The following is a 27226-nucleotide window of genomic DNA, read 5'->3' as shown; positions in this document are numbered from 1 at the left end:
CAGGATGACTTCAGGACCGAGAACTTGCATGAAAGAAATGCTCTTCATGGTAGAGGTTTCCACCATGCCCTCCCTCATTCCTGCCAGCAGTATTTGGTCTAAACAAGTGCGTAAGTGAGGTAAATATGAGAATAAGTGAATAAGAGAAGCAGTGTTACCTAGTGGATAGAGCTCAGACTGAAAGTCAGAAAGACGTTGCTCTAATCCCAGCTCTACCATAAGTTAATCAATTTACCCAAGGCCACACAGCAGGCCAGGGACAGATCCAGGATTATAGCCCAGGTCCTCTGCCCTGAGGCCCATGATTTATTTACCAGGCTTTGCTGTTTCCAAGTCACTAACTAACTAACTAGATGGTTCTTTAGTTAGAAATGTCCCCACTGATAGCATAGCTCCAGCAGGCATTTTCCAACTTCGATTTTAGTAGTTTAGTGGTTTCTCATTGCCTTCTTCCACAAAGTAAGCTTGATTCTCCACCCTTGACTCTCTCTCTTGCTGCTGCTGCCCAGCATGGGCGAGTTTTGACTTGTAGCAGATTGCCTTCCACTTGGTAGCCACTGGCCAAACTAGGAATGGAATGATTCTGCTTGACTCTCCCTCCCGTAGCTGACACTGGTAGAGTCCTGGAAAGTCTCCAAGTGTGATCCTGAAAGGGGGCAGAACTACCAGCACAGGGAAAATCCCAAAGAAGAAACTTTAATTTTCCAAAAACCAACAGAGAAACATGGTGCAACACCTCTAGATGACTTATTTGTCAGAGCCTGAAAAGTAAGAAGAGAAGGAAAAACTAAGTCAAAGACCTGGGATAATCTACCAATTGGATAGCAGCCCTCAGGAATCAAAAGCTTGTTAATTCCTGCTATGAGCTCCATTCTCCCCTGCTGGCATTCTTCGGGCCATAGGAGCCCAAGTCGAGATATTTAGCCTCCGTTAACATCTCCATAGTCAGACATGCACTGGATCCAAAAGATACAAACAACAAGCAGCAATCATGTAATGAGCATCTCGCTCACGATTTCAATTTAATATCAAAATGTAAAATGTTTTCATCAGATGACAAACATTGAAAGATAAAGTGAAGATGACATTATACAGATATAGCTGTCTTCATTGGGATAGTCATCTGAGGTATCTCTTTTTTTGGTGAAATCTGACTGCTTCTAAACTAGAAGCAGCATTGCCCTTGGGCAAACTGGGTAATGGCAGTTCATTCCTATCAGAACATAGATAAAGCTCTTCACAAATGTTGATTGGATTATAATAAAAAAAAGTCTGAAACATTCTTCTATACATCACTTTACAGATTTTGGTTTGCAGATGCTTCCTTAATATACAGAACTGAACACTGCTCAACCTGAAATAACTCCCAATTATAGAGATGAAATGATCAAGTAGATACTAATTACTTTATGCCATTAGTGTAGCTAATAATTAAATATAAAAATTATGATTTATACATTGCTACAAATCTTTTAAAAAGACATTCTTGAGAGAACAAGAACTGCTTGATCTCATTATTAGTGAATATATGTGCAGAAGTAATACATTTTCTTTTTTCTTTTTTCATTTTTGCTTGTACACGCCTGAAATCAAGATGTGCTAAATTGAATCAGTCCTGGGGTAATCACAGGAAAAATAGTGAATCCTTCTCAAACCACAATTTCAGTAGTTTTTTAAAGATTCTTTCTCTTTTTGGGGGAACAAATATATCAAGACAAAACGTAAAGCAAAACAATTTGTAGAACACATTTTTAGAGGCAGGAAACAAAGTCCAACACTTGGAGTTGCAAACTGCCCTCTCAGGGTGATGCTTTATTTTCCCTGTTTCTTTCCTCCCTTTGTATAGAAATATCAGTCTACACCGGCATGTGATTAATCCTGTTCCCTAGTGAGAAGAGAAAGTCTGAAGACCAAATGGGAAACTCAATTTAACTAGGACAACACTGTTTAAGAGGCAAGCACATTATATACACAATTAAAAGTGATAGATTTGGCAGATATCAAACCCCTTCCAAACCAGCTAGTTGCCACCATAGGTCGAATGGTGATTTTTCCAGCTTCTTCAACACCACCATCATCAAGTAGTCAATCTACGGAAGTCATTACTTTGAAGCATCCCTTTTCTCCTATTAATTTTCTCATCCTTAAAATTGTACTGAGTTTGGTACAGTTCTCTTCCTCGTACACAGTTCCATTTGTCAATTGGCCTGGGAAGATTGGCTCCGGGTTAATTACTTTCTAATTTGATCACCACACGCGGCATTTCTTTCTTGGATTCATGTAGTCATTATGACGACAATTAAAGGCTTCCGTGAACTCTGGGGAGTTCTGCAATGTCCCTATAATCCTTGAAAACAAAACAAAAGCCACCATGTCAAAAGTGTTCCCACACCAGCCCTTTGACTTGAGGCAGTTGAATGTTTATTGCTCCTCAGAACGTCTCTACTTCACTGGCTCTGAAAATTGGAAAGCTGATGTGATGCACCCCAGTAGAATAATGTTCCCTGCATCATATTTGGATTACTCAAATTGGAAGTGTACTTATGTTGGAGGGATTTTTGAAAGGAGGTAGTTAACAAGTGTCTGAGCAGGGAATAAAAGTCTCTTAACTGGTTCCCCTAGTCTGCAAGCTTCTTGTCTTCCAACTCTATTGTATTGTTTGCTCCTAGGTGAATTGTTTGCTCCTAAGTACAATGCTCTGAACACGGTGAGCATTCAGTAGATACTATTAATGGATTGAGTGGTTCGAGGTTGAAGCTTGGAAGTTCTTTGCATTGGTCATGCCCGGATATCCAATTAGGTCCCGTTTGCTTGTCACTACCACAGGAATAGAGAATTTCTGGTGAGGTTTACAGCTAAAGTCACCTTGCTTCCCCACACCCCTGGGTGAGGAAGCAGCGTGGCCTAGTGAAAGAGTATGGGCTTGGGAGTCAGAGGTCATGGGTTCTAATCCTGATCCTCTACTTGTCTTCTCTGTGACATTGGGCAAGTCATCTAATTTCTCTGTGTCTTAGTTCCATCATCGGTAAAATGGGGATTAAGACTGTATATGACCTGATTACCTCACATCTACTCCAGTCCTTAGAACAGTGCTTGGCACATAATAAGCACTTCACAAATACCCCAATTATTATCATCATTAAATAAGTGGACTTCCTTAGTGTTCCCTTGTATTTAAGAAAGGGACCCTTCACAGGTGGGGAGGATTGTTGTCATCACTGCAAAAGGCAGTTTCTCAAACCATGCACTTATCACTGGATGGATGAGCATGCCAATGCAGTCTTCAAATTGGAGTTCCCAGACTCATTCCAAGATGACTGGGGTCTGGAGGCAGGAGGAGGGGGAGTCTTATGGGTCTGCCTCTTGTCCCTCGCTGCTGTTCCTGCCATCCCTCCCATCAGAGCTTCACTAGTTCCTGAGGCGAAGCAATGATGGAGAAGGCCATGGTGGGCTCCTTCTCACTTCCTAGCAGTAGGCTCTGAAAGGTACTTTGGTGGGAAAAAGAGATTGAGATTGTTCTCTCTATTGGGAAAATGTGCAGAACATATGGATTGAAATCTTAAGTCACATTCACTGGAACACTCAAACTTCCTGTTTCTTAAAATACAAAAGTAATGAAGAGATTTGAGACATCTTAGACTTCCAAAGGTTCCTTCAAAACAATGGTTCCAATTTCAAATTCAAGGGATTCAAAGACATGAATCCATGTTTCCCAGAACACAGAGGGAAGAAGAAGTACTTACAAATGGTTTTCAGTAAGTCAGTTGCTAACCCATGATGCTCCAGAGGTCAACCTAGTTCCTTTTCATTTTTTGCTCTTTCTGTTAAGATCTGACACTTCATTTGAAAATGGAATATTAGGATAATTTTATTTGGTCAAAAAATAATTTGGCCAAAGCAAACTTCCCAAGTCTAATCAGCAGTCAGAACTGCAGAATTACAATCATTACATGGGACCATTTGTTTTATCATCATCAGTTAAATTTTTTAAACACTCAACTGCTAGGGGCCTCAAAGGAGATTGGGGAGATTTCAACATCAGTAGCACTGTGGCATCAACTTTGAATTAAAAGGTCAAATCTAGATCCCAAGAGAAGCAGTCCAGCTGAATGGAAAGAACATGGGCCTAAGAATCAGAGCCAAATTCTGACTCTGCCCCTTGCCTGCTTTGTGACCTTAGGCAAGTCAGTTAGCTTCTCTGAGCCTCCCTTTTCTCATCTGTAAAATGGAGTGAAATATCTGCTCCCTCTCTCCCTTACGGTGAGTGTCTCATAATAATGATGGGATTTGTTAAGCGCTTACTATGTACCTAGGACTGGGCCTGTTCTAAGTGCTGGGGTTGATACAAGGTAATCAGATTGTCCCACGTGGGACTCAGTCTTAATCCCCATTTTACAGATGAGGTAACTGAGGCACAGAGAAATTAGTGACTTGTTCAAAGTCACATAGCTGACAAGTGATAGAGGCAGGACTGGAACCCACGACTTCTGACTAATGGTAATAAAAGATGGCAAATTAGTACTAGGAAGAATATTTGGAAGACTAAATGATGTCCCCCAACCAACTTCCTCTACCTTGATTTCAACTCTTTCACCATCAACTCCTTGTTCGTGTCCTCCCTCTGGTCTGGAACTCCCTCTCCTTTCATGTCTGAAAGGCCACCAGTCTCTTCATTTTCAAAACCCTCCTAAATCTCACCTCCTCTAACTGGCCTTGCCTGACTAAACCTTCATTTGCCCCATCTGTCCTCTGCTCTGTCTCACCTATGCACTTGGGTGTATACCCCTTAAGCAGTTTGGTACCCAACCCCCAGCTCCTAGGCACTTATGCAATATCCTTATACTCTGTGGATTTACCTGGCTGTAATTTATTTTAATGTCTGTCTCCCCTACTAGGATTGTAAGTTCATGGAGGGCAGAATTGGGTTTTTTAACTCGTATAGTACTCTCAAAAGCTTTTAGTAATGTCATGTGCACACAGTAAGCACTCAACAAGTTCTATTGACAGATTGATTTTGGCACTGTGGGCATTGCCAGTCACCAATCAATTAATCATATTTATTGAGTGCTTACTTTGTGCATAGCACTGTACTGAGGACTTGGGAGAATACAATATTACAGGTTTGATAGATATTCTCCCTGCCCACAAGGATCTTATAGTCTAGAAGGGGAGACAAACATCAGATGTACCTGTTCAGTTGAATTTGAACAAAAGCATCAGAGTTCCTTATAAAGCAGTTTACATAAAAATTTACATACCTATTTTCTCTATCTAATGGTACTTAGAACAGTGCTTTGCACATAGTAAGCACTTAACAAATGCCATCATCATTATTATTATTATTGTTACGGTCAATTGCCCAACCTAGATTATAAGCTTCTTAGAGGCAAAGATCATTTTTACTTAATTGTAGTTTCCTAAATGCTTAATACAGGACTCTGAACACAGTAAGTGCTCAATAAATACTATTGACTGAATACACCCAATTCTCCTTTAATGTGAGGTTAAGTCTTGAGAAATCTCAAGTAAAAGAAGACTTGGGGATCATGTCTATTAGTTTGAGTAGGATATTCTCCCAAGCGCTCTGCACACTGTAGGTCCTTGATAAGTATTGCCTGATTTTTAATTGAGATATTTTCTGTACAAATGTAGTATTTTGTCTGGGAATAGATGAGGATACTGACAGGTCTATACATTCTTCCTTTTATCTTTAAACCTGAGACTGTTTAAGAACAGACACTTTAAATCTGCCTATTTCTGATATAGTTCAATCAATCAGTAGTATTTATTGAAGCAGTGTGGCTCAGTGGAAAGAGCACGGGCTTTGGAGTCAGGGCTCATGAGTTCGAATCCCAGCTCTGCCACTTGTCGGCTGTGTGACTGTGGGCAAGTCACTTAACTTCTCTGTGCCTCAGTTCCCTCATCTGTAAAATGGGGATTAAGACTGTGAGCCCCACGTGGGACAACCTGATTCCCCTATGTCTACCCCAGCGCTTAGAACAGTGCTCGGCACATAGTAAGCGCTTAACAAAACCAACATTATTATTATTATTATTATTATTGAATGTTACTATGTGTAGAGCATGGTACAAAGCACTTAGGAGTGTACAATATAACAAAGTTGGCAGAAATAATCCCTAACCTCAAGGAGCCAGAGGGGGAGGCAGTTATTGAAATAAATAAATTACAGATATATACCATAATTGCCTAAAAGGTACAGCTCCAAATACATAGACAAATTAGAAGGGAAAGGAAGTAGGGGAAAAGATGGCTTAATTGAGGAAAAGCTTCTTGGAAGAGATGTTTTAATATCTGTCACCCGCTTTTGACTAGAAGCTCATTTTGGGTAGGGAACTACCTACCAACTCTCGTTTTGTACTCTCCCAAGCACTTAATAGAGTGCTCTGTACACGAGTGCTCAATTAATATAACTGATTGATTGCTGTGATTTTAGTTAGGCATTAAAGATGGGGAGAGTGATTGTCTGTCATATATAGAGGGCAAAGGAGTTTCAGATCAGAGGAAGAGCATGGGCAAGGGGTCAGTGGTAAGATAGGCAAGAGTGAGTACAGTGAGGAAGTTGGTGCTAGAGGAATGAAATCAGCGAGTGATGTAGGAAAAGGAGAGCTAATTGAGTGCTTTAAAGACTATGGTAAGGATTTTCTGTTTGATGTGGGGATAGATGGGCAATCATGGGAGGTTCTTAAAGACTGGAGAAATGTGGTCTGAATGTTTTTTAGAAAGTAATCTTAACAGCAGAGTGAAGTATGGACTGCAGTGGGGAGAGGAAGGAGGCAGGGAGGTTAATGAGGAGGCTGATACAGTAATCAAGGTGGGATAAGATAAAGCCCTTGGGATTCAATAGAGTAACGGTTTGGACAAAGGGGAAAGGGCAGATTTTAATGATGTTGAGAAGGTAGAACCAACACTGCTGACAGATTTGGTGACAGACTGAATTTGTGGGTTGAATGAGAACAATGAGTTGTGGCTAATGCCAAGTTTATGGGCTTGTGAGTTGGGGAGACAGTGGTGTTATCTACAGTGATAGGGAAGACAAGGTTAGGACAGGTTTGGGGTGAGAAGATGAGCGCATATTTAGTTTGAGGTGTTGGTGGACCATCTGGTAGAGATATTCTGAAGCTAGGAGGAAATGCGAGACTGCAGAGGAAAAGGATAAGGGCTGGAAAGGTAGATTTAAGAATCATCCATACCTGGTTGGTAGTTGAGGCCATGGGAGCAAGTAATAATAAAAATAATTGTGGTATTTGTTAAGCTCTTACTATGTGCCAGGCACTGTACTAAGTGCTGGGGTGAACATCAGCAAATAGGGTTGGATACAGTCCTTGTCCCATGTGAGGCTCACAGTCTCAATCCCCATTTTGCAGATGAGATAACTGAAGCACAGAGAAGAGAAGTGACTTGTCCAAGGCCACACAGCAGCCAATTGGCAGGGCTGGGATTAGAACCCATGACTTTAGGTACCCAGAACTGATATCTGAGAGACTCCCATGATTAGAGGGAGAGAGATAAAGAAGAGGCCTGCTACAGAGACTGAGGAGTGGTCAGAGAGATAGGAGAACCAAGAGAGAGCAGTGTCAGTAAGTATGACAATGTTTCAGAGAAGAGGGTAGTCCATAATTTTGAAGGTGTTGATTGGTCAAGGAGGATTAGAATGGAATAGAGGACATTGAATTTGGAACAAAGAAGGTCACTAGTGACAGAGAGGCAGTTTCTAGGGAAAGACGGGGGCAATAGTCAGATTTGAGGGGGGCGGGGTCAGGAGAGAATTGGAGGCACTGGGTATAGACAGTTCTCTTTGAATGAAGGAGATGGTGTAATAGCTGGAGGGAGTCATAGGGTCATGTAATCCCTAGGTTTAGGCTAGGAGATACACAAGCATGTTTGAAAATAGTGGGGAAGAAGCAATGGAAAGTGAATTGTTGAAAATGGTGGTCTGGTAGGGAAGAAAAGAGGGAGAAAGTGTTTTAATGGGGTGTGTAGAGATGGGGTCGGCAGTGCAGGTGAAGGGGTCAGTTTTGAGAGGAGGTTGAAGATTCGTTCATTCATTCAATTCATTCAATCATATTTATTGAGCGCTTACTGAGTACAGAGCACTGTACTAAGCACTTGGGATGGTACAATACAAAAATGGACACATTCCTTGCCCACAGTGATCTTACAGTCTAGAATCAGGGAGAGAGAAATCAATATAAATAAATTACAGATATGTACATAAGTGCTGTGAGGCTGGGAGCAGGAAAGAACAGAGGGAGCAAGTCAGGGCAACTCAGAAGGGAGTGTGGGGGGGGCGCTTAGTCTGGGAAGACCTCTTGAAAGAGATGTGCCTTCAATAAGACTTTGAAATGGGGGGAGAATAACTGTCTTTCGGATTTGAGGAGGGAGGGTGTTCCAGGCCAGAGGCAGGAGGCAAGGTAGGCAAGATAAAGACACAGTGAGAAGCTTAGCACTAGAGGAGTGAAGTGTGTAAGCTGGGTTGTAGAAAGAGAGTAGCAGGGTGAGGTAGGAAAGGTCAAGATGGTGGAGCACTTTAAAGCTAATGGTGGGGAGTTTTTGTTTGATGCGGAGGTGGATGGGCAATACTGGAGTTTTTCGAAGAGTTGGGTGACATGTCCTGAACATTTTTATAGTGAAATGATCTGGGCAGAAGTGTGAAGCATGGACTGGAGGGGGGAGAGGCAGGAGGCTGGGTGGTCAGCAAGGAGGCTGATGCAGTAACCCAGGTGGTATAGGATGAGTGACTGTATTAACATGGTAGCAGTTTGGATGGAGAGGAAAGGGAAGGTATTAGCTATGTTGTGAAAGTGGGACTAACAAGATTTAGTGATGGATTGAATTTCTTGAGATTCTGCTGGGAAAGATGAGAGATTTCAAAGAGGAGGCAGGAGGAAGGAAGAGATGGGAGGATCAGGGAAGATTTTAGGGAGCTCACATATGATGGTTTCAATTTTATCAGTAAAGTATGTGGCCAGGTCATTAAGGGAAGAAGGTGGGAAAGGGAATAGGGGGCTTGAGGAGGGAGTTTTATACAAATCTCCCAATTGTCATTTTACAGCAGCAACTTGAGGTCTGAGAGATTTATCTGGTCTTTTCAAAACTGAGGTTTGTGCACTCAGAACTGAGGTTTCTCCCCTCCCAGCCCCATGGCACTTATGTACATAATATCCATAATTTATTTATACTAATTTCTGCTTTCTCTTCTAGACTGTAAACTGGTGTGGCCAGGGGATGTGTCTATTTACTTTCATATTGTACTCTCCCAAGTGCCTAGTACAGTTCTCTGCACACAGTAAGCACTCAATAAATATGATTGAATGGATGACTGAATGAATGCACTCCCAGAAAGTGGCGTAATCCAAGGCCAAATGGAATTCTGACACTTAGCCAAGAAAGCCCATTTGCCTCTGGAGAAAATGCCAATATCCTTGGCAAATGATTGTTCCTCTTACTCTGAGCCTTATGCAGTTTGAACCTCAAGAAGTACATGAAAGAGCTTCAGAGGGGCCCTCAGGGTCTAAAGTTGCTTTCATATAATTTTCCAACTTCAGAAAAAGATCCGGCCAACTCCAAATATGAGCTAATAAAAAACCTAATTATTCTTTATTTATGAACTTGAAAGAACAGACCTGTAATGCACGCAAAACCTGATCTATGGAACTAGGTAGTGCTGAAGCCCCAGCGATGCAGTGCCACTGAGGTAGGAACAGTCTGAAGATGGGAACCAAATCACACCTTCTTCCTTAGAACCCTTACAGATTCTCAATATTATAGTCCTTAAGGATCCACAATTAATCCACATATCCTCACTGTATTCAGGTGTAATATACTAAGAATGTTAATGGGTCTGGCACTATCTTGAAAGGTGATGTCAAGTGGATAAAAGAATCTAGAAGTTTTCCCAATTTGGTAGCTGTAAGGTTTCATTTTTAAATAGACTGTTGATATACTTATTTTGTGAATAAGCACCAACCTAAAGTTTCCTGGGCTGTGGACGTCTGTTTTAATGGCGTTGACAGCGTATTCTGGCCTGTATGTACCACACCACACCTACAGACAAAAGACAAAGACACAGTGTGAAATATTTAATAGTTTCCAAATGTTACTTTTCGAAGGGGAAAAAAAATTGTGTGTGCTTCAATTCAGATGTCTAGGTTGTGGAAATAAAAACTAAATTCACATCTCAATATTGAGATGGAATTCCATACTATAAGATTCACACTGTAGGATTACTGGCTCAGTGAACTTTCAACAGGTATTGAATTATGAGACCAATTTATCCGTCATTATTATTATGAAGCTGACTTCTTGCCTGTGGGTGAATGTCGACAAGTTGATACGTTCTGCCACATTCCATTAAAATGATAAAAGTCAGTTGCATGCTTACTATGAAATTGTAACTCAAGAATGATTTTCCTATCCATCCATCAAGAAGTGTACAATACCTGTGCAAAGTTCAGGAAGAACAGCTGTTTGTGGTTCAAGTCAAGGCCAGGAAGTAATTTTTCTTCTCCGTTCTTTTTAACCAAGTTTTGATAGGCCTAAAAAATGGGAATAAAATGGAAATTTGACTTTTATAAAAATTATTTCTCTGGATCAACAGGAACAATGCACATTCATAGCTATACCTGCTATATTTTGAAAGGCATTTTTCCCTGTTCACAAAAGCCATTTCATTCAGGTGAGCCAACAGAACTTACTTAACAGATGAAGAATTTGTAAGCTCCTGGAGGGCTAGGATTATGCCTACCAACTCTAGTATCATCTCAAGTGCTTAATATAGTATTGTGCACACTGTAAGTGCTCAGTAAATGCCATTGACTGAATTGTAGGACTCAATTTGTGCACTTTTGCAAGGAATAGGGTATTGGATTACCATGACTTCATTAAGGATAAGGCCTCTCAAAGGAATCAAAACTTCTCAATTGATGCGGCAGGCTAAGTAAATGTCAGTCTGCCAGTCAATGGTATTTATTGAGCACTTACTGTGTGCAGAACACTGTACTATGCATTTGGGAGAGTACAATACAACAGACATATTCCCTGCCCAGATTGATCTTACAGTCTGTGAGAGAAGACAGATATTAATATGAATAAGTACATTACAGATAGGTACATAAGTGCTCTGGGGCTGGGAGGAGGGATGAATAAAGGGAGCAAATCAGGGTAATGTAGAAGGGAGAGAGAAAAGAGGAAAGGAGGGCATGATCAGGGAAGGCCTCTTGGAGGAGATGTGTCTTCAATGAGGTTTCGAAGCCGGGGAGAGTAATTGTCAGATATGAGGAGGGAGGGCATTCCAGGCCAGAGCCAGGATGTGAGTGAGAGGTCAGAGGCGAGATAGATAAGATCAAGGTACAGTGGAAAGGTTAGCATTAGAGAATAGAAGTGTGTGGGCCAGGTTGTAGTAGGAGAGAGCAAGGTGAGGAAAGAAGAATCAAGATAGATGTGATCTATGTTGTCATCAGTAAACCTGTGCATTCTGTCCTGCACATTTACTCATCAATAAACCAGACTGAGTTGTGGATCCCAGGGGTTTCAGTGGTGCTTAGCTGGCCAGACCATCATTGTCAGAAATTAGATTTTAATGGATCAATACTGGGAGCACAGAACCACTTCTCTACTGTGAACAGTCCTGGAGCTCCTCTTGTTTTAGATTTTCATCAAGGTACCAGGTAATGGACTAGAGAAGATGTTCATACAGAACATACAGAATACAGATCCACCTAAAATTGCTACCATGAGATCCAACCACTTATCTTATCCCAATTTGACTTCTGCATCATTGTCCTCGCTAGCCTCCCTGAAACTGTCTCTCCCTACTCCAATCCATACCTCACATACCTTTCCATATCTTTCCCACATCCTTCCCTTAGCCTGGAATTTCCTTCTTCTCGAAATATGCCAGACCACCACTTTCCCCACCTTCAAATCATTATTAATGTCACATCTTCTCCAGACGGTTTTCCCCAATTAATTCCTCTTTTCCTGGGCTCCCACTCCCTTCTGGGTTGTTTAAGCACTTGGATCTGTGACCTTTGGACATTTGATATTCATTCCACCCTGAGCCCACAGCATGATATTCACATATGTTTAAATTATATATGATAAATTATTTATGTATCCTAATGTCTGTCTGCCCCTCTAGACTATAAATTCACTGTGGGCAGGGAAAGTGCCTCCCAACTCTGTTAAACTGTACTCTCACAAGTGTTTAATACAGAGCTCTGTGCATACTAAGCACTCAGTAAATACTATTGATGATGATGATAATAATGAATGTAGATGGCATAAACCTGGGAAAGCTGTGGCCAACTCAGTCGAGTGGATAAAATTTAACATGCCTGTCATAAATTGGAGAAGAGATCTCAAACAGAATCAAATTTGATAAGGACATGCACCTGATAAGGGTAAACAGACTACAAATATGAGATTGGGATAGGCTGGTTTGTAGTGCATAGGGAAGCAACATGACCTAGAGGAATGGGCACAGGACTGCAAACTCCTTGTGGGTTAGGATTGCATCGACCAACTCTTGTTCTCCCAAATGCTTAGGAGAGTGTTCTGTACACAGTGCACTCAATCAATATGATTGATTGATTGGGAATCAGGAGACCCAACTCTAGCCCCCCCATATCACTCACTGTCCTGCTGTGTGACTTTGGGAATGTCACTTGAGGTGTTTCTAAAGCAAGAGATATAAGAGATATAAGATATATAAGAGATATAAGAGATATAAGAGATAGAGCAAGAGTTTCTAAAGCAAGTCCACAAAATAGCCAATCTTCCCGAGGATCTCCCTCTTTTACTCTTTTTCTGCCTCTCCTTTCCAATCCCACTATTCAAAGATACTCTACTAACACCACAACTTAGAGGATAAACAAACATAAAACAACCTAAAGAAATTTAATGAGGTGAACAAATCCCACTCATAAAACTCTAAAAGGAAATGATCCAAGATTTGCATTGGTTTGGCTGAACACTAAAAGGTTATTTAATTAATCTTGAGAGCTGGAGAGCAGGGATTTCTACTTAAAGGTAATTAAAACAATTGTAGGTACTATGAATGCGGATTCTATTTTTCTCCCACTTTCCTGATGATTGTGAAGCAGTATGGTCTAATGGAAAGAGTCTGGGCTTGGGAGTCAGAGGACCTGGTTTTTAATCCTAGCTCTGCCACTTGTCTGCTGTGCAACCTTGGGCAAGTCACATCACTTCCCTGTGCCTTACCTTCCTGATTAATTAAAATAGGGATTAATTCCTCCTCTCTCCTACTTAAACTGTGAACCCCTTGTGGGAGAGGGAGTGTGTCCAACCTAATTATCTTGGATCTACTTGAGAACTTAGTGCTTGGACTATAGTAAGCTCTAAACAAATATAATCACTAGTAATTATTTCATTTTAGCTAACACCCAAGTGATTCTGCCTGCACACAGAAATGGAAAAATGAAAAAAAAAGGAAAAAAACAACCAAAAGTTTCTCACCCGGTATGCTTGACCAATGCCACCGTTATCAGCAATGTTTTCTCCCAGAGTGTTTAGTCCGTTGAGCTGTTAAAAACACACACAAACCTAGCATGTATTAGGTTTGATGCTGGAGAAAGCAGAGCGGAATACAGCAAAGTTACAAATGTCCACGTAATTTAGCAAGGAGAATCTAATGACATACATGTTGTCCACTTGCTAAGTCCCATGAGAAGTTTCCATACTGGTGTACCATGCACTCAGACTGCTCTTTAAAGTTTTTTGCAGATTGTTGAGTCCACCAATCCACGAGGTCCCCATCCTGGTTAAAGTTTCTTCCTGAATGCATCCATTGAAAGAGATTTACTACAACAGTGGTTACAGTTAAAAGCAGTTTTTATTCCTTCACTAGGGGTCAAATGACAACCCCAGTTGACCACATGGGAGAGACCTGCAGAGGCAGAATGAGTAAGCCCCAGAGTTGATGCAATATGAACTGCAGAGCATTAACAGGCCTCCTTGTGACCCCCAAAATGTCTCCTTATGGAAGACAAAAGGCCACTTTGGCCTGTTTTCCAGCTCTTCTGCCTCTGGCTGTGACATTCTCCAGCCAGTGTCAGCCTGCAGGTGGGTAACCCTGCCCCAACCCCAGGGTCACCACAGGATCTGAACTGAAGGACCATGGACTGCCTTGGGTGAAACGGCACTGCTCTGGGCAATGGCTCCTAGTTTGGGATTTCCCTCTAGAGGCTGAGACCGTTCTGGACAACCTCCCTGGTCCAGATGGGCTGTGTAAGAATTCAGGCTCAGCAGACCTTCAGGATTTCTCTGAAGCCCAGAGGCATGCTGGGTGAGAAGGGAAATTTGCATCATGGCCCTGGTTCAGTGAGGGTCCTTGTTCTGGAAGCCATCCCACCCCGCTCTGGACCTCTCTGGGCTTCCCAGAAACCCCACCTACATTCTTCCAAACCTCAACAACCCTGAAAAGTCAGAATCACTGTTGCAGCTAAAAAGGGCTAAAGTAGTTGATTACTCTCCCTGCCTCTTTAAAGCCTTATTTAAGGCATTATTTCCTTCAAGAAGCCTTCCCTGATTGAGCCCTCTTTTCCTCTTCTCCCACTCTCTTCTGCGTCTCCCTGACTTGCTCCCTTTATTCTTCCCCCTCCCAGCTCCACGACACTTACATATCTATCACTTATTTATTCATATTAATGTTTGTCTCCCCCCTCTACTGTAAGCTCATTGTGGGCTGGGAATGTTTCTGTTGTGTTGTACTCTCCCAAGTGCTCAGTTCAGTGTGCTGCACTCAGTATTGATTTGTTCATTCAGTACTATTTATTAAGCCCTTCCTGTGCTCAAAACACTGTACAATATAACAGACACATTCTCCGCCCACAGCAAGCTTACAGTCTAGAGAGGGAGACAGACAATAACAGTAAATGCTCAGTACATACAATTGACTGACTAGTTAATAATAATGATGGCATTTGTTAAGTGCTTACTATATGCCATGCACTGTTCTAAGCTCTGGAGTGGAAAGAGCCCAGGCTTGGGAGTCAGAGGTCATGGGTTCGAATCCCCACTCTACCCCTTGTCAGCTGTGTGACTGTGGGCAAGTCACAACTTTTCTGTGCCTCTGTTCCCTCATCTGTAAAATGGGGATGAAGACTGTGAGCCTCACGTGGGGCAACCTCATTCCCCTCTATCTACCCCAGCACTTAGAACAGTGCTGTCTCTGCATGCAGTAAGCACTTAACAAATACCAACATTATTATTACAAGGTAGTCAGGTAGTCCCATATGGGACTCACAGTCTTAATCCCCATTCTACAGATGAGGTAACTGAGGTACAGAGAAGTTAAGTGACTTGCCCAAGATCATACAGCAGACAAGTGGTAGACCAAGAATTTTTTGAGAACTTAGATTCAACCACCAAGTGGAGAAGCCCAGACTTCTTTCCTGAACTGGATGCAGATTCCATGAGGGCTTTTTCCAGCTGATACTTGATATAATAAGGAGTCAGTACCCCAAGGCATTGGTGCCAGGCTAATGGGTACTGTGCATGCAACTTACTGCTCTACTGGTAGCTGGGTGGAAGAGGACCCCACTAGCTGTAATAGTCCTCTGGATTCAAGTCTGGGAATTGCAGCAAAACAGGAACAGAAGAGTGGAAGAACAGGATTCCAGAACTGAGTAGGATTTCCTATATCAGCTGAGAGACCCAGCTTTTTCACTTATTAATTCACTTGTATTTATTGAGCACTTACTGTGTACAAAGCACAGTGCTAAGCACTTGGGAGAGTACAATATAACAATCAACAGATACATTCCCTGCCCACTCCCTCTGTCTTATTGCTACGGGCAGGCTCCAGGACTCTGGGGTCTGAAATGATCTGACCCTCGATCTAACTTTAGTTGATTGCTCTTTGAGTCAGAACCCCAACAAAGACCCTCCCAGCTTTTGCCCATCACCATCCTGGACAATTGATCATCCTGTATATTCTTATAAGCAGAAGCCTAAGGAGCTATCTTGACCTCTAAACTGTAAGCTTGCTGTGGACAGGGAACATAATAATAATAATAATGTTGGTATTTGTTAAGTGCTTACTATATGCAGAACACTGTTCTAAGCACTGAGGTACACACAGGGGAATCAGGTTGTCCCACGTGGGGCTCACAGTCTTAATCTCCATTTTACAGATGAGGGAACTGAGGCACAGAGAAATTAAGTGATTTGCCCAAAGTCACACAGCTGACAAGTGGCAGAGTCGGGATTCGAACCCATGACCTCTGACTCCAAAGCCTGTGCTCTTTCCACTGAGAACACATCTCTCAACTCTGTTGTAATATCTCAAGCACTTAGTACAGTGCTCTGCACACAGTAAGTGCTCGATAAATACCACTGGTGATGACCAACATTGGTCCTCCTTGTCTCCACTGTGTATCTGGTCCAACACTGAACTTCCTCACCATTGGCTGTTTTTTCTTTGAAGAAACTGTTACCTGAAATGCTCTGAGGCTTGGGAGATTAGCTCTTATTGAAATACCCCAATCGGATTTTGGGCCCTTGACCATGGATTTTTTCACTCACAGGATATGTGTAAGAAGAGGAAATACAAATACGGTGTCTTACCATTGTCATCAAAGCCGTGAGTGATTTCATGCCCAATGACCATGCCGATGCCACCATAATTCAGTGAATTGGCTTGACTGGCACTGAAGAAAGGTGGCTGCAAAATTCCAGCTGGGAAAACTGTAACAAAAAGAGACAGTTACTTATTCCCATTCAGTTTCTAAAAACTGCAGCTCCCACTACTGTTCCTGGACAGGACGATTCACAACACCACTCATTATACCAATAGTTAGGAACATTTACAGTTCAGGATATGATGTGCTGTGCTATCCCTTATAGTCTCTTAATTAACCAAAGGCACTGATGGGTTTATGGGAACTAGAATGGAGTTGGTAGAGCCATTATCAGTTAGGTATAACCTAAGTTCTGTTCCATGAAATAATTATAGTGATAACATCTGGAGAAAGGAAAGAAAGAGAAAAGAAAAAAAACCTACAACTGTTGGGCATTAAGGCCAGATTTTTTAGATCAAACTTTACAGAATAAACATCCATTTTATGAACATGGTGCAAGCATTATTAAAGTAATGCCATGGTTCCCAGAGTCAGATGGCAAATAGGGGTCAGTTTTCCTAGATTACATTTTGGCAGTACTTATTTTCTTCACAGCTCTAGAGTTATTTCATGGTTTTTCAAACAGAAAATGTGTGCTAAATGTATAACACATCAAATGGTAATGTTTAGAGAAACCATATAGGTATAAATGCAAAGAATTGGTTGCCATTTCTCAGGGGATGACAGACTCCAGATTGTAAACTCTGTCTCTAGACTGTAAACTCGTTGTAAGAAAGGGAATAAGTCTGTTTTTATATATTGTGCTCTCCCAAGCATTCAGTACAGTACTCTGCAATACATCATTGATCGACTCATATAACTTAGGCCTTTTATCTTGTACAACTTCAAACTCAACCTCAAAAATCTCTGAAGACCAGAGAAAAGGCAGGCAAATATAACCAGACATCTTTGGATCTCGACTTCTACTCTCTTCTTAGGAAGGTGCAGCATCCTCTTAGGGAGAGAAAATAAACCTTGGATTTCAGACTTGTTCCTGTCCCCAGCATTAGACATACAGGAATTGTAATTATCTACTATTATAGATCACATTCTGAAAGATTCCAACATATTTTATCACTGTTAGAGAAGCAGCAAGGCCTAGTGGAAAGAGCACAGGTCTGGGAGTCAGAAGACCTGGGTTCTAATCCTGGCTATGCCACTTAACTGCTGTGTGACCATGAGCAAATCACTTAACTTCTTGGTGTCTCAGTTTCCTCATCTGTAAAATGGGGTTTTAAATACCTATTCTTCCCCCCCTTAGACTGTCATCACCACTAAAGGCAGAGACTGGGTCCAACCTAATTATGTTGCATCTTCCCCAGACCTTAGAACAGTGTTTGGCAAATAGTAAGAAGTTAACAAATACCATAAAAAAGGTGATCGTCCACACAGCCCTTACAGCCTAGCAGTCCCTCATCACAAATATCTACCCAATCTCAGCTCTCCCCTTCTTCAAAGTCCTCCTAAAACCCCAACTCCTCAAGCAAGTTGTCCCTGATTAATTCACCACACTAAACACTACAGTCACATCAACCCTATTGCTAGCAATTATGCATTTTATTCCTATGCTTAGCACTTATGGACTGGTGTCTATTTTTGTTTACATATTTAATTATTTATTCAACAATTTCACCTTGACACAAAGTGAAAAACAGCTTGGCCAATATTGAAAAACTTCTTCATGAGTTTGATTGAAATGGGTTCCAAAAACTCTCAAAAAATACATGCAATAAGTGAAATGTTAAGCATTCAGAGATAACTTAAACCTGTATGCATCAGCCTCTTCCTAGGCAGAATGGTCAGCAATGACCCACACATGAGAAACAGACCACAAGATGCAAGTGACATCATATGTTACACTAGCATGTAGCGTAACATCATGAACTTTGATGGACACATTTTTATGTAAGCTTGCCCAATTCTGGGGCAATTCACCTAAACCTATAGCATTTCTCTGAGATACCTCAATCCCTCCACCTGCTCCAGGGTTGTTATTGTATTCCCTACCCAGATCCATAGAAACTTGGACACCACATCTAAGTGGTAGAACTCAGTGGCTAGAGGTAGGACGGAGAGAGGTTCAGCAAGGAACCTAGATGTCATATATTTCCCCTATGCCTGTCTTCCCCTGTACATTACAAGTTCCTTTTCAGCAAAATTCATGCCTACCAACTCTACTGCATTGTACTCTCCCAAGTGCTTGTACAGTACTCTGCAAACAGTAAGTGCTCAGTAAATAACATTGACTAATTGCATATTAATATATTGGCATAAAAGTATCCGCCCCTTACAGGGTTAGAAAGGGATATATATATATCCAGTGGTCAGTTGGTCTATCCCCTATCTGGTAGTGATATGAAAACCAGAATGGCCATTGTCAAACTGGACAACTGGCAAACAATAATAATAATAATGGTATTTGTTAAGCGCTTACTATGTGCCAAGCACTGTTCTAATTGCTGGGGGTGGGGACTACATGGTAATCAGGCATCTTATCCCAATTTTAAAAAGAGGAACCTGAGACACAGAGAAGGTATGTGACTTGCACAAGATCACAAAGTGTGCAAGTGGAAGAACTGGGATAAGAACCTAGGTCTCTTGAGTCCTAGGCTGTGTTGCTTTTCAAACCTGCCTCTAGCCCCTTCCCCCATTCAGTCCCAGACTCTAGCCTCTCTCTCTCTCATTCAGTCCATACTACACAAATACACACTCCTGTTCAAATAATCTTCCTGAAAGGTCACTTGGCACACATCTCTCTATTTGTCTCACACAATGCTCCAAATCTAAGAAGTAGCCAGAGCAGATACTTTATTCCCATTTTACAGATGTGGAATCAGAAGCCCAGAGATGTTAAGTAACTTGTCTAAGATCACACAGAAGGACTGTGTAAAGACTGGTACTAGTAACCAATTACCATGATCCACTCAGGCCCGTGTTCTTTACAGGTGACAAAGCTAGCCAAATGAAATGGCCAGGGAGTCCCGACCCAGTTGATACTCCACTGGGAGTTCCATCGTTGAATTCTTATTTAGTGGGGCTAGGAGAGAAGTCAATGGCTAAGAAGGCAGGAGGCTGAGGTTTACAATTTGGTATATCAAGAAAAGGGAGCAAGGTGCCTCGGCATGTCAACAACTATTTATGTCAGGAGTCAGAGGAATGAAAACTTTGGTCCTTTCCGTGGGGTCCTTTGCAAAGAGATTCACTTTTGAATATGAGAGGTGAGGGAACGATTAGTTCATTTTGAGAACAATTAGAGAGAGCTGCCTTTGTGCTGCACAAGTAAAAGCCATGGAAATGAAATAAATGATGATATCTGTTCTACCTGTTTTCCCTCCTGGTTCCTGTCCCTGTTCTCCCTCCTACTTAGACTATGAGCCTCATGTGGGACCTGATTGTCTTGTATTCATTCATTCCTTCAGTCATATTCATTGAGCACTTACTATGTGCAGAGCACTATACTAAGAGCTTGGAATGTACAATTTGGCAACTGATAGAGACAATCCCTGCCCAACAATGGGCTCACAGTGCTTAGTACAGTGCTTGACACATAGTAAGCACTTAAAAAAACCAGAATTATTATCATTATTATTTAATCCATCAATCATATTTGAGGACTTACTGTGTGCAGAGCACTGTACTAAGCACTTGGAAGAATACAATATAATGGAGTTGGTAGACACATATCATTATTATCCAATGTAGTCTTTCCAGCACTACTTATAATACTTGGCGCTCTGTAGGTGTTCAGCAAATACCACCGACTGAGTCACTGAAATGAGCATAAATGCTGCAGTTTTGATACTTAGGACAAGACACACATATTCTTCTATTTGTACAATCCACTCTAGTTCTACTGCCCACTAGAGAGTGGAAACTCACAGCACTTACATATCTTTAAGCTATATATTATAAATTATTTATTCTTAATGTCTGTCTCCCCCTCTAGACTGTAAGCTTGTTATGGGCAGGGAACCTGTCTGCTAATTCTGTTGTACTGTACTCTCTCAAGCTCAGCACATAGTAAGAACTCAATAACTACCATTGATTGACTGATGAATGCTTTTTTTAGAAACAGTCTATTAACTGATCCTTTTAGGTTGGCACAGTGCTACTCCTGAAGGGTCACTCCTTCCTTTGAAGCTCTAGGTGGTATGTCCCAGTCAAGTAAGACTCAACCCTTGCTGCTTTCACTCTGAGAAATCCAGAGATTTGTTCAGTGACCCTGGGGCATCAAAACCTACGACTTTTATCTTTTGAAAAGGGATAATGCTGAGAGCCTGAGCCTCCTAGGGAGTTATGAGGGTTAAGTATTAGACCAGTTTAAAATATCTTTCTAATGAAATGCTAACAAGATGAAAAAAGAGAACCAATTAATGGCTCTCAGGTCTCGATAAAACCAATGTAGAAGTTTAGCAGAAACTAGTCTCAAATAGGCAGAGAGATAGAGTGACAGGTTCCTGAGACCTTCATTATAAAGCTTCAGCCTCAAAACAAGCTGGCTTAGTTATCACAGCTCCAAATGATTATTTTCAATACGAAGTGTAAAAATCATGCTCAGTACTTATTATTAATTGAAAATGAGCACTAAATGGTTCCCTCAGTCTGCTCTATGATTAAAATTCACCCAGAAGGTTAAAATTTTCTTTTGGAACACACAATCAAGATTAATCACTGACTCTAAAGATCATGCTGCTTTAATTATACGCTGCTCAGTACTGTTTAAATACAAGATAAGGTTTTACTGTTCATATTTACCACTAGTCATCAGATTCAGACTGGCAAGTTAAGATTCAAATTCCACTCACTAATGATAAAATTCAAATAAGGCTTGGTGAGCAAAATTTTCTGCTGAATATTGTAGAGATTGTATTTTTTTAGCTTGCTCACTGTTTTAATAGACTCACAAAGTTAAAGACCATAGCTTAATTTTACTAAGTTCTTATTTTAACATGGTAAAATATCATGACTGATCAACACTGTTGCTATCTCTGAATTGAGATCTTTTTTTTCTTTATCTATTTAGAGGGAACAAAGCCTTACTCTTTTGGAGGAGGTACTTTGTAGTAATTAATAGCATAGCACTTTAGAGAAGCTGATAGGAATAAAAATGTTTCATTATTAAATTAATAGCTAGTTTATAGACAGTAGGTTTCATTAGTCCAGTTCACAGGCATCTCTCTCAGAGTAAATGAGCTGTATTACCTCATATAGGACAATAAGGGATTGTTAGTGAACTGTAGCGATCACTTAGAAAATGGGCTTGGATGATCTGAAATGCTCACAGTGGGAAAACTAGAACCCCAAAGTTATTGAGCCAGAAGCTTGTCGAATAGCTGACTCTTTTCAAGAGCTAGTGTGAGATTCATGAAAGAGGGAGACATCACCTTAATTTTCTTTTGGAGAGAAAAGTAACACAGTAATGTTGTGGTCTGGAGTAGAGTTTTTAGGCAGAGATTGCCAAGTCACTGCCACATCAAAATGGAAAAACTAAGAAATGGAAGGGAAGGTGGGTTGATTTCAAGTTCTTGCCCAGAATCACGTTTAAATTCCAGATTTCTGACTCTATGGCTTTTTCTCTGTTGAATAAGGCAAAGTGTTTTATTTCAGAAAGCTATTTCCATGCTGCCATGGAATACCTCTCCCAAATGGCCACCAATCCTGTGGTGGGGATGGCCAGGAGGGGAGGTGGGAGCAAGCAAATGGAAACTGGTGCAGTCAGATGGCATTTCTCCACAGGGGCAGAATGGTTGGACTGTACCTTCCATTTCCAGTGTAATTGCTAGAGAATGAGGTAGGGCAAATAAGCCTTGTTGATTATTCTGAACCCAACAGTCCAACACAGCCATTATTCAGAAATCCTGGAAACTGATGCAATCATTTAAAAATGGGGAATGTTGCAGCAGTGAAGGAGAGCATAAAATTGAATTTCTAAAAAGAACAGGGATTTTAGCTGCTGTGAATTTTGAAAGGGATATTTCACCAAATGCAATATCATTCTCAGTTTTGTACCCTGAACCTTTTGTTTTATGATATTTGTGAAGTGCTTACTATGTGCCAGGCACTGTTCTAAGAGCTGGGGTAGATATAAGCTAATGGGTTTGGACATAGTCCATATCCCATATGAGGCTCACAGTCACCTAGTGGATAAAGCACAGGCCTGGGAGTCAGGAAGATGTGGAATCTAATCCCAGCCCCGCCACCAGTCTGCCCAGTGACCTGGGGCAAGTCACTTAACTTCTCTTGGCCTCAGTTACCTCATCTATAAAATGGGGATTAAGACTGTGAGCCCCATGTGGGACAGAGACTGTGTCCAACCTGCTTGCTTGTATCCACCCCAGTACTTAGTACAGTTCCTGGCATATAGTAAGTGCTTAACAAATATCACAACTATTATTATCATTATTATTATTATTATGTCATGAGCCAACTGATTTATTAAATTTGCCATGATACTTTAAGGTTTCTGAATAATGCTTTTGGAGTAGTTTGAGATAGTCTCACATTGAAGTTGGGTTTTCCCTTTTCATTCATTCATTTGATAGTATTTATTGAGCGCTTACTATGTGCAGAGCACTGTACTAAGCTCTTGGAATGTACAATTCGGCAACCGATAGAGACAATCCCAGCTCACTGACGGGCTTATAGTCTAATCGGGGGAGACAGATGGACAAAAACAAGGCAATTTAATCACTATAAATAGAATCAAGGGGACGTACACCTCATTAATAAAATAAATAGGGCAATTAAAATATATACAAATGGGCACAGTGCTAAGGGGAGGGAAAGGGAGGGGGAAGGAGCAGAGGGAAAGGGGGGAAAGGGGGTTTAGCTGAGGGGAGGGGAAGGGGAGGAAGGGGGAGGGAGCAGAGGGCAGAGGGGTAGCAGAAAGGGAGCAGAGGGAGCAGAGGGAAAAGGGGAAGCTCAGTCTGGGAAGGCCTCTTGGAGAAGGTGAGCTCTCAGTAGGGCTTTAAAGAGGGGAAGAGAGTTAGTTTGGCAGAGGTGAGGAGGGAGAGCATCCCAAGACAGTGGTAGAATGTGGGCCAGAGGTCGACGCTGGGATAGGTGTGAATGGGGGACGGTGAAGAGGTGAGCGGCAGAGGAGCAGAGTGTATGGGGTGGCCAGTAGCAAGAGAGAAGGGAGGTGAGGTAGGAGAGGGCAAGGTGATGGAGAGCCTTGAAGCCCAGAGTGAGAAGTTTTTGTTTCGTGTGGGGGTTGATAGGCAACCACTGGAGGTTTTTAAGGAGGGGAGTGACATGCCCAGACCGTTTCTGCAGGAAGATGATCCAGGCAGCGGAATGAAGAATAGACTGGAGTGGGGAGAGACAGGAGGAAGGGAGATCAAAGAGAAGGCTGACACAATAATCCAGTCGGGATATTATGAGAGCTTGTACAAGTAAGATGGCCATTTGGATGGAGAGAAAAGGGAGGATCTTGGTGACATTGTAAAGATGAGAGCCGCAGGCATTGGTGACGGATTGGATGCGTGGGGTGAATGAGAGAGCTGAGTCAAGGACGACACCAAGGTTGCGGGCTTGAGAGACGGGAAGGATGGTAGTAACGTCCACAGTGACAGGGAAGTCAGGGAGAGGAAAGGGCCTGGGAGGGAAGATAAGGAGCTCAGTTTTGGACATGTTGAGTTTTAGGTGGCGGGCAGACATCCAGGTGGAGATGTCCTGGAGGCAGGAGGAGATACGAGCCTGAAAGGATGGGAGAGAACGGGGGGAAGCAGCGTGGCTCAGTGGAAAAGAGCCTGGGCTTCGGAGTCAGAGGTCATGAGTTTGACTCCCGGCTCTGCCACTTGTCAGCTGTGTGATTGTAGGCAAGTCACTTAACTTCTCTGGGCCTCAGTTACCTCATCTGTAAAATGGGGATTAACTGTGAGTCTCACGAGGGACAACCTGATTACCCTGTATCTACCCCAGCGCTTAGAACAGTGCTCTGCACATAGTAAGCGCTTAACAAATACCAACATTATTATTATTATTAGATTTGTGTGTCATCTGCATAGAGATGATAGTTGAAGCCATGGGAGCAAATGAGTTCACCAAGGGAGTGAGTGAAGATGGAGAACAGAAGATGTGCAAAAACTGACTGACCCTTGAGGAACCCCTACAGTTAGAGGATGGGAGGGGGAGGAGGAGCCAGCAAAGGAGACCGAGAATGACCAGCCAGAGAGATAAGAGGAGAACCAGGAAAGGATGGAGTCCTCGAAGCCAAGGTGAGATAAGGTGTGGAGAAGGGGATGGACGAAAGTGTCAAAGGCAACTGAGAGGTGGAGGATGATAAGGATAGAGTAGGAGTCATTGGATTTGGCAAGAAGGAGGTCATGGGTGACCTGTTAGAGAGCAGTCTCGGTAGAGTGGAGGGGATGGAAGCCAGATTGGAGGTGGTCCAGGAGAGAGTTGGAGTTAAGGAATTCTAGGCAGCGAATGTAGACGACTCGTTCTAAGAGCTTGGAAAGGAATGGTTGTATTCATTCATTCAATAGTATTTATTGAGCACTTACTATGTGCAGAGCACTGTACTAAGCGCTTGGAATGAACAAGTCGGCAACAGATAGAGACGGTCCCTGCTGTTTGACGGGCTTACAGTCTAATCGGGGGAGACGGACAGACAAGAACAATGGCAATAAATAGAGTCAAGGGGAAGAACATCTTGTAAAAACAATGGCAACTAAATAGAATCAAGGCGATGTACATTTCATTAACAAAATAAATAGGGTAACGGAAATATATACAGTTGAGCGGACGAGTACAGTGCTGAGGGGATGGGAAGGGAGAGGGGGAGGAGCAGAGGGAAAGGGGGAAAAGAGGGTTTAGCTGCGGAGAGGTGAAGGGGGGTGGTAGAGGGAGTAGAGGGAGAAGAGGAGCTCAGTCTGGGAAGGCCTCTTGGGTTGTAGGGAGATAGGGAGATAACTGGAAGGGGAAGTAGGGTCGAGAGAGGGTTTTTTTAGGATGGGGGAGACATCGGCATATTTGAAGGCAGAGGAGAAGAAGCCATTGGAGAGTGAGTGGTTAAAGATAGAAGTTAAGGAGGGGAGGAGGGAAGGGGCAATGATTTTTATAAGGTGAGCAGGAATGGGGTCCGAAAGTCAGGTGGAGGCGTTGGCACTTGTGGGGAGGGAGGGGATCTCCTCTGAGGATACTGCAGGGAAGGATGGGAAAGTAGGGGAGAGGGTGGCAGGGGGGAGGCAGAATGGGGAGGGGTGACTTTGGGGAGCCCTTCTTCCTGGCAAAGCTGCAGAGACCTGCATTTTCATTGTTCTCTTTCCACCAGATTGCAGAGTTAAAGAGAGTGGCCAGTTGGTTTTAGGACAATTCTGAAGATGTGGATCTAGACTGGGATGGACTGGGGAGTCCCAGAGCAACCTGGGAAGGTTCATTCTGGGTTCAGAGCTCCCTATTCGTGGAGGACCCTTGAAAGAATGTGGAACTATCCTAGGAGTTTTCATCCATTCATTCAATCGTATTTATTAAGTGCTTACTGTGTGCAGAACACTGTACTAAGAGCTTGGGAAAGTACAATGCAACAATAAACAGTGACATTCCCTGCCTACAGTGAGCTCACAGTCTAGATGGGGGGAGATGGACATCCATATAAATGAATAAAATTAGAGATGTGCATATAAGTGCTGTAGGGGGTGGGAGAAGAAGAAAGGGAGCATGTCAGGGTGATGCAGAAGGGTGTGGGAGATGAGGAAATGTGGGGCTTAGGTTTCATCTCCCCAGTAGGAGATGGTAGGATCCCTGTGGTAGGATGGACATTGTAGAAGTGTCCTCCACAGAATTCAACCTCTCAAGATTGGTCTTGGGCCCTCAAAGATTGTAACAAACAGGAGACTGGACAGGATCATCATAGAATCACCTGCAGCCTGGAAGCTGTTCACACTTACTGCTTAGGGAGTTGGTGCAAGGGTTTCAAGCCAATGGAAAAGGAAAAAATTTGCATTTCCTTCCATGGCACTGACTCTGAGAAAGTTATGCAGTCAACATTATTTTCCTGAGTTACACTTAAGAGACTACAGAATGAAAACTCAGAATGAAGATAAATAATCTCAAATGCCAACTGAAACATTGCAAAAGAAACAGAGATATTTAGAATTTAGGGGAATTGTAGTAATAGTTTCTTGTTCAGCTATATAATGAAGGAAAGGCAAACACAGCTGTGCTCATTTTTTAAGAAGTATAATCAATAAGTCAGTGTTTCCATTCCAACTCTGCTCCTTTTGGGAGCTGTAAATTTCTTCATTTCTATCATGAAAAATAACCAAACATTAAAATATCATTTAGTAAGGGCAATTTTCAAATATACAGACACACGTATGTCTGGGTGTGTATATATCATATATATATATATATATATATATATGTATATAAGAAGATGTTCTGATTGGCTGACTGCCTTGAGCATTCTGATTGGCTTAGAGATGACTCTCAGGCATTGATTGGCAGGATGGCTACACCTTTGTAGGAAATAAATTGGGGGCAAGGGTAATGGGAAGAGGTAGGGAGGAGGAAGATCAGGGAAAGGAGTCAAGGGAGCTTGGAAGGTGAGAGAGCTGTGA

The 27226-nt window shown here is 42.1% G+C and overlaps 1 protein-coding gene across 3 annotated transcripts in view; it reads right to left on the bottom strand.

The window, feature by feature from the left end:
• Positions 1-989: 989 nt before the first annotated feature.
• The window catches only part of MME (membrane metalloendopeptidase), a 102256-nt gene continuing 76019 nt past the window's right edge, over positions 990-27226 (bottom strand). For all 3 annotated transcript variants that reach the window (XM_029068977.1, XM_029068985.1, XM_029068990.1), the window contains exons 18-23: positions 16609-16728; positions 13682-13815; positions 13498-13563; positions 10461-10556; positions 9989-10065; positions 990-2347 (exon numbers count right to left, since the gene is read on the bottom strand). In XM_029068977.1, the coding sequence (XP_028924810.1) occupies positions 2248-2347; positions 9989-10065; positions 10461-10556; positions 13498-13563; positions 13682-13815; positions 16609-16728 (593 nt within the window). In that variant the 3' untranslated portion in view covers positions 990-2247. The remainder of the gene's footprint in view (positions 2348-9988; positions 10066-10460; positions 10557-13497; positions 13564-13681; positions 13816-16608; positions 16729-27226) is intronic.

The sequence above is a fragment of the Ornithorhynchus anatinus genome, chromosome 1 (assembly GCF_004115215.2).
Source record: "Ornithorhynchus anatinus isolate Pmale09 chromosome 1, mOrnAna1.pri.v4, whole genome shotgun sequence".
Lineage (NCBI taxonomy): Eukaryota > Metazoa > Chordata > Mammalia > Monotremata > Ornithorhynchidae > Ornithorhynchus > Ornithorhynchus anatinus.
The sequence above is the reverse complement of the archived record's forward strand: the minus strand, read 5'-3'. Positions and strand labels throughout refer to the sequence as shown.